This window comes from Phaethon lepturus, unplaced genomic scaffold (assembly GCF_000687285.1).
Source record: "Phaethon lepturus isolate BGI_N335 unplaced genomic scaffold, ASM68728v1 scaffold490, whole genome shotgun sequence".
Classification (NCBI taxonomy): Eukaryota; Metazoa; Chordata; class Aves; order Phaethontiformes; family Phaethontidae; genus Phaethon; species Phaethon lepturus.
In genome coordinates this window covers 33,665-45,108 of record NW_010513777.1, presented here as the reverse complement: position 1 = coordinate 45,108, position 11,444 = coordinate 33,665, and the positions used below count along the sequence as shown (strand labels likewise).

Here is an 11,444-nt window from a genome sequence, read left to right as displayed (position 1 = left end):
AGGAGAAGATTGCTGTGGTGTTGGGACAGCTTCAGCAAATGGAACAGACAGATTGGGACATAAGTAAGACAAAAACTAGACTGAAATACCGCCTCTTTGTTTTGGAAACATTGACCAAAAATAAGAAATGCTTACCAAGGTTACATGTAGCCTCTTATCAGCAACCTTGCTCTGGAGGTCCTTGTAAATTTTTGAGCTGCAAACCCCCTCTGTTTCTTTGCTCTTCAAAATAGATGCAAGACTGCAGGGAGGTGTTTTACTGTCATCTCTATCCTGTTTACGGATCTTGTAGCTCTGGCTTCTCTCTGCCTATGCTTGCTTTTTCCTTACTGAAAAAAAAAACCCTCTAGATGCCTGATTAAGAATCAAACCAAAAAGTGCAGTCACTGAAAATAAGCTTGAGGAAGTGTAGCTGCCTCCAGCAAAAGACTTTGCTACTCAGTTAAGAAAAGATGGTGTAGGTGGGACTTAGAGGCAACAGGATAAGAACCATGCAAGCGTTCAGGAGCAGGAGGGGAGCGTTACATATGGAGGTCATAGATAAAACAAAGTACCACATCGCTGGGATTTCAAGTTCCATGGCAATTTAAGAAACAGGCTGTCAATGTGTCCTTAAAAAGATGGCCTAAAAAGGAGAATAAATGAAGACATTTATATATCTGTGCATTTTTTCTCCCATGTTTGTGTGTAAGCATGGCTCTTAGTGAAAACAAATATGCAGCCTGAGAACAGATCTGCTACAAGATAATTCAGAAAGTGATTTAACCAGTTGCCTGGTGCGTAACCTGTGACATGCACTTTGAGGGTCTGTGGATAACTACTAAGGGAATGCACAAAAGGCAATGTAGAAGCTAGCCTGTTATCAAACTTAATGTAAGGAAGACTCAGGGGAGTCTGTAGTTCCAAAAAAAGATGAAAACCAGTGCATTAGTCGAAGTAATAATTTTTTCTTTTCTTGGCTAGTTATTAAAAGACAAGTCTTCAGTTCCTCTTGATAGATTTAGGTTAGCTTGAGAAGAAATTCATCCCTCTCTCCTTTAAAAAATAATACTGCTTCAGAAGAAAAAAATCCCAGATGTAGCATTAAACAGCTAGTATGATTTTTCTCAAACTTTACCTCTAGGAAATTTGGAACTAAATACATATGTTGATGCAACATAGCAATTTTAAAGTTTACAAAACCTTGTGTCTCTGTGACATTATGATTACACCTTAAATGTAAAAAAAGAGAAGAAAAAGAAATTATTAAACAGTCATAAAAGCTTTAAGTCACATATATTGCACTTGCAGTGTGGAATGCATTTCTCTCACCCCCAAAACCATGCAGCTCTTGCTGGAAAAATTTGACTTATGTACAGTGAAATATTTATAATACTGAGAAGATTTTTAGTTAATCTTGTTAATCAATTAAAGCAACTGCTACAGATCCGTTGTGTAGGCTCAGAACAGCAACAAAAAACCTGTATATAAGTTACTTCCATTATACTGTCTCATAAATAAAAGAGAGTAGTATCTTGCTGCTTAGAAGTATTTTGCTGTTGAAGTTTCACTGCCCTCGTGCGAGTCATGCTTGGGTTCATTAGTGTCTTTAAACATCCTGTACCTTCCAGCAGGAAGGGTAGACAGACAGATTCGCATTTTATTAAAAAATTGAGTGAATGTATTTGCTCAAAGTTTCCAGTAAAAATCCACAGGCTAGAACGGATCCTAATTACATGTGAAATAGTTTTGTTGACAATGATTTATATGCTGATCCTGTCGCTCTTTCCATCGAGACACTGCTGGTTTCCACTCGCACAAGGGTACTTTTAGGACTGGGGCAGCCTTTGGGAGTTCCTCAAATACCTAAGAGAAACCCATCCTTGATTATATCAATATCCCAAAGATTCTTGTAATGCTTTTGCGTTCTGTGACAGCCAGAAAAGAAAGGGATTGCATGGTTCTGCCTTTAGGGACTCCGTTGGTATGATATTTTGGGTGGGGAAAGATGAGTAGCACTAAGACGCTCTTATTTCTATTGTCACAGACGTTATCCCACTGTTGAAATACGCGCCGAGACCTTCAACGGATCAACGCATGTGCCTGTACCATCTGACAGTGCTTTTCTTAAAGCCTTGCTTTTTGAGCTGAGACTCATAGATGACCATATTTTTGTGGAGCATCGAGATACTTGTACTCGAATCAATCATTCATCGGTATATTCAGTTCGCACCGAAGGAGGGGATCTCTGGCCCGTGCTCGCTTTTCAGAAGACCGGTCTGATATATGCGTGTCTCCCACTAGTTGAGGAGACCTTGGAGCCACGGCCACCCCTCCTTACCGTTAGTGGGCTCTCGCAAGGACTGGCTCTTCTGTTAGGCATTGTGGACTACATCTCTCCAAGTCGGAAAAATGAAGCTGAGATGAGTGCGAAAATAGGTCAGCTTCGAAATTTGCTTATCCAGGCCTGTCCACTTGGCACCCCCTTAAACACAAACATACGCAGCTTAAACAGCTCATTTGATGACATTCAGGAAATGCCTACAGATGAGAATCAACCAGCTTGGAGATCCAACACATACAAAGGCAAACCTCAGGTTAATGTCTGTATCGCTGAAAAAGTGAAGTGCATGCAGTATGACAAAAGAGATGTGGTGGACATGTGGCAAGTTTACGGAGCTGTAAATTGCAAGGTGAGAGCATTTTATCGTAGAATAGTTTGGGTTGGAAAAAACCGTTAAAAGTCTTTATGTGCAAGTCTGGCCAATGTATTTTTCATGCAAGCACACTGGGAAACTAAATACTCATGTCATTTTACTTTGGCCTGTGATCAGGGAATTTCTAATACTGTAATATTTCAAAGTGTAGCAAACTATTACATATTGGACTGATGCGTTAGCAGTGGTTTTTACTTTGATCTTTATTGTTTTTTTCCTGCATCCTTCATGCATTTTTTCAGTAACTATTTATGGGACTTAAATTTCCAGCAGCCGCTACGTTGTATGTATTTTCCCAGATTTTTCTTATTTTACATGAAATAGGGAGAAATAATTGCATACAGTCTTTGCGTATAGAGACTAAGAAATGGTAGTTCTAACACCAAGTTTATTTCCAGATGTCCAATAAGCAATGTGTTAGACAATGATTAGAAACAGAATTTCTGAATGAGTCTTCTACAAGTGTCTTTACATGAGCATTTTTAATTAATTTTCCTACCAAATGAAAGTTTAATCTTTTATCCTACTTTACAACAATTTTCAATCCACAAGTGCTGTTTCTTTGGCTGACATAAGAACTGTTGATACAGAATCTGGTGAAAGAAACTGGTTGTACAATAACTTTGAATGGTTTTGTATGTGACGATGGTTTTAATTGTTTAATACTAAAAATTGGGGAATACTGACTAAATAGATCAATAATAATACGTCAAAATTTGTGCTTTCTGTAGTTGATGTATTTAACATTCTTTGTCCTGAATTATGCTTAGGAAGCACACTTTATTATTATCACAGTACACTGTATTTGTAACTGCCAGTGTTTTAAGAGGAGAAAGACCTAATAAAGAGGATCATGGTAATTTAATTATTTGCAAGAGGTGGATGCTCATCTCCAAAGGAAGCCAACCTAAGTACTGTGCTTCCAAAGACTAGGTTATTTCCCACCAGCCATGCTGGTAGGGATTATGTGGGTGAACAGCTTCCTGCTCTCAGAGGGACAAGTTTCTAGGTCATCTTGCAGAGTGGATGTCCTTACATAAAAAGAAGGCCCTGGTGTAATTGTGCACTGCTGAGCTGGCACACAGGGGCGAGACAATGGATGTGCTGCACATGGTTGCTGTGAGAAAGCTGACGTGGGACCACAGTGGCCATTAATACCATGCTTGAATCCATTAAGCGGATGTTGTAAAAGTAACTGAATTAATTAGACTATCACCAAGTGTGTTTATGTAACATTCATAACGATGTAGCTATACAGTAAGTCCTTGGCTTGCTTATCTGCTGTTTTCTTGCTAAAGACTACTTGTCAATTAAGAGACATTTAGCTAAGACTGCATGAGTAGCCCTGCTGTGGGAAAGGCTACAGAAATGAGAAAGGGACTTTGTTTTGAAAGTATAATGTTTGAAGCCAGCCAAAAATTTTTAGTGTGGGTTTTGGGTTTTTTTAAGGCTTGTATTGGATCTTTTAGCATCGAATTCTGACTTGAGGGACAAATTTTAGAATAACTTCTTGACTTCATTTTTTCAAGTGTGACATAGAGGGATCCGCACCAAACGTAACCCTCAGTTTGAATCTCCCGACTAATGGTCCTCCGCTCCAAGATATTGTGGTCCATCATTGCGTGACTTCCATTGACCCTGCCATGCTAATGTCCAGCAGTGCTGAGCCACTGGATGATTCTGTGTATAATGGACCTTACAAATTTCCTTTCATTCCTCCTTCAGATTCCTTCAACTTGTGTTACTACACTTCCCAGGTAATAACATCCCTGACCCTCGTTATTTTCCGGTCCTCAAACAGGAATAAAAATACCTTTGTTGTCGAGTGTGTCTGAATGAGTTTCAGTCCAATTCATAGAATCGAATCATAGAATAGTTTGGATTGGAAGCGACCTTTAAAGGTCCTCTAGTCCAAGCCCCTTGCAGTGAGCAGGGACATCTTCAACTCGATCAGGTTGCTCAGAGCTCCATCAAACCTTCAGGTGGATAAAATGCTTTTTATGTAATAAGCTGCTTGAAAGGCACTTCAGGACTTGAATCATCTGAGTCAGGAGTTCAGGAGGTGCCAGTACCTTTGACTGCTTGGCATGGCTAAACAGTTCATTTAAAACCACTTAGATACCTGAATTAGACAAAATCAATCCAGGCTGAGATGTCAAGTGCATATACCACAAATCTACCGAACACAAGCAGCCTGAAGAGTTTGGCATATGCTGTTCAAAACCAGTCAGCAATTAATGGGTTTTTATTTTTTAAAGTACTTCAGCAATTAAAACAGTATATAACTGACCTTATGATGATGGTGTTAATTTATCTTGAGAATGAATATAGTTTTTTCCAGGTTCCTGTTCCACCAATTTTGGGAGGTTATCAACTCGTTGAAGAGGGATCACAATTAAAAATAACAGTTCATTTAAAGCTTCATGAAAGCATAAAGAATTCTTTTGAGTACTGTGAAGCTCGTATACCTTTTTTCAACAGGTAAGAATAAAGAAATCCTAACTAAATTTCTTTCATTTCTCTCTGATCTTCCTGAAAATAACCTGTCAGGAGTCAATATAACAGATCATCCTCCATCAGAGTACTACCAGTGGACACTGACCTTGGAAATGTCGGGAAGTCCCCTTGGAATTCTTGTAATTTCCAGAATACAGAGTCCTACCAGAATACTTGGTAACGTTCTGAATATTTCTGTTGCGCATCCTGTTTCACTGTGGTGTTTTTTCATGTGAGACGCTGCCACAATTCTCCAGGTGGACTGTCTTGAGATCGCTTCAAACCCAGGGTTACCTGTTCCTTAAGACTGCTAATCCTAGCTACAGATCAGCTTATCAGGAATATAGTTATTTAAAATTAAAACGATAGTTTTCATTTAAGCCTCTCTGACAGCTGCCATGACTAGACTGTCACATTATAATTATAATGAAAATTTAAAGATGAAACGATACAAAGTTGCTGATGCTGATCATAGTGTTAGTAAAACACTCTCAGTGAAATAAAGATAAAATATCGACAACTCTTTTATGATTGCTAGGCTGAGACCATGGTGATTTCTTCCTGCTCTGTAATTTCTTTTCATAAATTAGCAGTGTGCTCAGATAGGTATGATTTGTCTGTATGCACATAAATAATGTCTTTCAGCATTTTGTTGCTTTCTTTGACAAAATAGGTGTTGAGAAATACTGAATTATACTAATTCCAGTGGTTTTACTTCTCCCCTGTCATACTGTAGGGGCCCAATCACTCAATTAGAGTACAAAGTTAGTTATGGCCAACTGGATTTGTCACGAGAGAAGAGCCTGCTGGTTTGGGTCATCGGTAAGCAGATGTGCACTCCTGCTTCCTCCCCCAGTCAGTTTTGTATAGTGTAGGCACAGCTGTATAATTTCTTACAGATGCTGTTTCTGGCTTTAGGACAGAAGTTCCCTAAATCTTTGGAAGTTTCTCTGAGTGGAACCATGTCTTTTGGCACTGCAGGCAAAGAGCACCCAACTGATTATGTTTGCACTGGGAACACTGCTTATGTAAAAGTAAGTCACGCGCTCTGTGAAAAGAGGCCTTAGTAGTCATTTTTTTATTATCTTAAATTGGCTATGAAAATACGTTGATTTTAAATCAGACATAATTATTAGCCTCTTTGTTCTCGGCATGGAGTTTTCATTTTTCTTGCTTACAGGATTTGACATCCTGCCATTTGAGAGTACACTTGCACACCAAGAGCATGTAACACAGATTGCCAGTGTTGGCACAGCAAGCATGACAATACGCATCTGATCGTGTTTTCCCTCTCTTTCTATAGCTGTATTTTAGGATCCCAGACTTTACGCTTACTGGATGTTATGTGGACCAGCATTCTATTCAGATCTTTGTACCAGGAAAACCCAAAATTACTGCGTGTGAGTTACTAAAAATGTAATTTGCTTGGGACATCCCAGAAATTCTCTGCTTTGTATTTTTATTTTTTTGTGATGCTTAAAGCATCCCTGAAGTAGGGACTGGCATCTCCCTTTTGGATGAAAGCTCTTATTACTCAGTTACAAAGTCAATCTCTCGAGGGCTCTCTCCCCTTCACCCTGTGATGTTTTACTATGCTCTGCATAGTGACAGAACTTTTACTGGGGGGCAGAGAATGCCTTTCCGTAGGCCGGCCCCTTGTTTAGGACACTTGCGTCAGAGACACAGTATGTGGATCAGCCATACCCGGGCACAGAACACAGCTCCTGCATGCAAGGTGAGACGGTTGCTGTCAGTGGCATCACACCAACATCCTTTGGTGGATGTGGCTCTACACTGAATCTGTGAAGCAGAAACCAAATCTGCTTATTCTTGAGTTAACACATGACTATTTCTAAGTCTGCACCAAAAATATACTAATTGAGAGCACAGTAGGCACTCATTGAATCTGAGCAGTACCATGTAATGGAAGCATTTTTATTTGTTGCTGTCTATCTGTTGCAACTTCTGTCAGTCATGTTAGCAAAAGTCTGTAAATGTCTTTCGAAAACTGTGATCTACATTGTTAATTTTGTCACAGGTCACATTCAGTCCTAAATTGTAATACAAAAAAAGCAACATTTTCATACTGTATGTTTTATATCGAGTGTGCAATTTATATTCATTGAACAAAATCCAAGCCTTCCACCTGCTTTTGACTTAACCTCTGTTTGAATTTTAAGCTCATGACTGATACATTAGTAACGGTAATTGAAGCTGAGACTTCAAATGTCTTATTATCAGAAACAATTTTCAAATAATAATAAGAGTCTTACAATTTAAAGAAGCCATTATACCTTTTCTGTAAACTAGTAAGGATGGATTAGTAGTCTCCTAACATGGATGAAGGAATGTCTGATTGTAAGGCACCCTGTAATGCTTATTTTTCTTGCCTTGTTTTTTTTTAGCCCGGGAACTGATTTCTTCTGATTACTACATCTGGAACTCCAAAGCACCAGCACCTATGGTGTACAACACCGTATTTGACTAATTTGCCTGTGAATTATTTTTGTATTTAAACAAAACAGACAGCTAATGAGAGCAATGTTGTGATACAGTGAAAATAAATATTCTCCAGCACTTGTACTTTGTATGTTTGCTTAAAAATTTCTGTTGAGGAAAAACAAAAGAAGTCACTTCTCTTAAAAACATAAGTTGCTTTTAAATTCTTTAGTCCTGGATAACAGCTTCGAGAGGATAATTTGAAATGTACTTGCCGTGGCCATTTTTACTTGCCCTTCTAGCATTAAGAGGTACAAAATTAGTACCTAGTGATACAGATATAGACGGGTACAATTGGGCATGTCTTCTGGGAGGACTCACAGTTACTTCACTGGTTTTGTAAACAAAAGAGCTCACGGGATGTGAAAGTTTTCAGTGTCTTGTTGCTGTCATAAAGTCACCAGAATCTGATTAGACCCCAGGTGAACAGGACACTTAAAAGTAAGAGTTCTGTTATTTTCATGAGATGCTTATAGAATACATATGAGTCAATAATTTCCAAGAATTTTAAGAGAGGCAGTATGGCATGAGTGGCACTTCTAAAAGTGGAGACGATACAGGGGTCTTCATTGCCCCCCTGTCAGCAGAATCTGTGAGTTCCCTTTCATACATGCCTGTGAACTGTGTTGCTCTGAAGGCTTGCATTAGTGAGGATCCAGAGGTGTGAACCTGTTTTTCAAATCACAGGACTACCTCTGAGCAGGCAAAACCAGCTAACTTTGCTGGAGGTTCCAAAAAACATCACTGAGCTGTTTTTCCTGGAAAAATAGGTGGAAAAGGACTCAGTTTACAGAGGCAGACCTCTAAGTTTGAGAAAGAAATTGGTATCTGCAGGAACACAGGAAATGGACCCTAAGAGAGTTGTCAGGAAATGAGCAAATTCTGAATGGCTGGTGAAAAACTGAGAGGACCTGGAGAGCAGCACAAAAGAAAAGAAGAATGGTGTTTAATAAGCGAGCATGCCGGCTGCTCCTGCCGTACTCCTCTTTAACTGTACGCTGTGTGCTAAACAAGAACAGTGGTTACATAAGGAGAAAAGTTTTAAGCTACAACTTAAAAAATGCTTAGATTGACATAGTAATCTAATTGGTCGGTTGAATGTTCTGAAGGGTGGCTTAATTCATGTGAAACATGCCGTTCAGCTGAAACCGCTACAAACTTGGGAAACAGAGCTATGCTATGACCCTTTTCAGTCAGGTGATGTCTCCTTTTTGATTAGCAGGCAAAAGGTGAATTAATCATAGGATCATAGAATCATTAAGGCTGGAAAAGCCCTCTAAGGTCATCAAGTCCAACCGTCAACCCAACACCACCATGGCCACTAAACCATATCCTGAAGTGCCATGTCTACACGTTTTTTTGAACACCTCCAGTGACGGTGACTCCACCACCTCCCTGGGCAGCCTGTGCCAATGCTTGACCACTCTCTCTGTAAAGAAATTTTTCCTAATATCCAATCTTCCAGTCCAATCTATCCTATCCAAAACTTCCCCTGGCACAACTTGAGGCCATTTCCTCTCATCCTATCACTGGTTACTTGGGAGAAGAGGCTAACACCCATCTTGCTACAACCTCCTTTCAGATTTTCTCCAGAATCCGGCCCCTACCTTTTAGAGATGTCTGTGTGCCTGGATGCCACAAGGTGATGGGGAGAGAGGGTCTCTCAGTTGGAAGGGTTTAAATCATGTTCTGTATGTTGGGCACCCACTGCAGGATTTTGGTGAGCAGTGTTTGCCTTGCACCTACCCGTGAGAAAGATGGGAGCTGACTATTCTGCACAGCAGCACTGCGGAGGAATAGCTTTTCTTCTTCACAGCATTTCCCCAAGAAACACTATGAAACAGTGGGACTGTCAAAACTCACAGCACAGCATCCCCTTGCGTTTAAGAGCCGGGGGGGCCTTGCCAAAGCATGTTCCTTTTTGTTTTCCTCTTGTTCCTGTGTCTCTCTCTCCCGAGGTTAGACCTGCAGTACTGAGGACTGGAGGGTTGTGAAAGTGCAGGTTTGGACGGAGGGAGTGGGTGGGTGATGTTTCTCTTCTAGTCCTGAGCAGTTTTCTACAACTTCATGCAAGCTATCACCTGCTCTGATTTATTATAAGGGTTTGCTCCATAAACCTCTGGATTATAACTCTAGCATGCTCTTTCTGCAGTGCTCTGCCCCTGCTCGGGGACAAGAGAAGTGGGGAAAGGAGGCTGTGTCTGCCTTTTATACAAAGTGTGGCTGAAGTCTCTTGCAGGCTTGAGTATGCCACATGCACTGTTCTTTGGAAAGAACCCATGAACGAGTCGGACAGCAAAACAGATCTGATTAACTTGGCACAGCCCTTAATCCACCAGTCTGGTGCAACAACTGAGAGACACCCACGCTGGTGGAGAAAGAGTCAGATGAAGCTCTTCTCCTGGCCTGGTGGCTACGCTTGCCTTTTGAGAAGGGGAAGGGCCCATTCTCATGGATGCTTCATAAATCTTAGTAAGCTGGTAAACTAGTCAGGTGAGCTTAGTAGTAAACATAGTAAGCTTAGTAAACTAGCTAGCAGCTCAGGTCCATCACAGCTGAGGCACCTGTAGGCATGACCCGTGGAACACAAGGCGTGGAGAGAAAGGAGTGATGTGTGTAGAGGTTTCAGGTGCCTCCAGGGCTGGGCAGCAAACAGGGACACTGGGAAGACGACAATGGAAGCCAGAGTTCAAGGAGGCATAAATGACTAAATCCTTCTGTGCGTGTCTCTCTTCCCTGGTAGTTCCCCAGACAATTTGACTGTTTCTCTACATGCTCCAACCATTTAAAATGTTTTAAGAGGAAGAAAAAACACTTCAAAAACTAAATCAGGAAGATATGATTGAGAGCTCGCGTGAGCCTGAGGACTCCATTGCAGAGGTGGTATCTAAAGTAGTTCTGGTGGGCTCTAAAGGTGATTAAGGCCTGTGTCAGTGGAATTCCTTTAGCTCTTCAAATATCAACAAGTTTTTTGAAGATAATACATCAACTGCTTAAAAATACTTTGTGTTAAATGGAAAAAATAAGAGTAGTCTTTTGGTCCAAGAACGCTTGCTGCTTGAAGTGCTTATAATTGTAATTTTGTCCTAAGTATCAACTGTGTGAGATCTATGCAGATAGCTTTGCACAGAGACTTTCAAAAGAGGTGGCCAAAGAGTTCTCCAGACTTAGCATTGCATTTCGGAAGGCTAGAAAACTGACATGCAAACCCTTGAAAAGAATAAAGAGAAGGACTTAAATAAATACTGGCTTGTCGACCTGACATTTTTCCCAAATAAAATAATGAGTATAAATAAGAAGTTAATATAAGCCTCACTTCATTTATAAAATGAACTTGCTTCATTTCACTAAAATTCTACAGTAATGTAATCAATGCCAATTAACATGAATTTAAAGCAAATATATACCGTCAAACTTTTTAGATGAGACTGCACATTTAATTGTGGTTGGAAAGAGAATTTATGTAACAGACCTCTAAGAAATTAAAATAATCCAAAGTCCATTAAACAGTAAAACGTGGCTGACATTTCCAAATGCAGTGGCAATGGGGAACCATCATCAAACTATTTGGAGCCCAAACGTGTTATTTAACATTTTGAGGAAGATGTGGAAGGAGATAGGGAATTTGCATCGATGAAGTTTGCAGAGGGTGCGATGGCCGAGAAGCAGTAATTACTGAAGGTGCTGAAGCCTTCATGTAAACCCTGATGGTTTTAATGTCACAGGTTAAAAAAAAAGTAAAAAAAATAAAGT

General features: G+C 40.1%; 1 protein-coding gene across 1 annotated transcript; it reads left to right on the top strand.

Moving 5' to 3' along the window:
* Positions 1-2,026: 2,026 nt before the first annotated feature.
* AP5M1 (adaptor-related protein complex 5, mu 1 subunit) lies at positions 2,027-7,773 on the top strand (the record flags this gene model as incomplete). The annotated part of the gene is made up of 7 exons (XM_010290854.1): positions 2,027-2,672; positions 4,226-4,453; positions 5,038-5,177; positions 5,929-6,014; positions 6,111-6,226; positions 6,496-6,592; positions 7,598-7,773. Coding segments are annotated over 7 exons (1,396 nt in total), but the record flags the coding sequence as incomplete, so codon positions are not given.
* Positions 7,774-11,444: the final 3,671 nt, after the last annotated feature.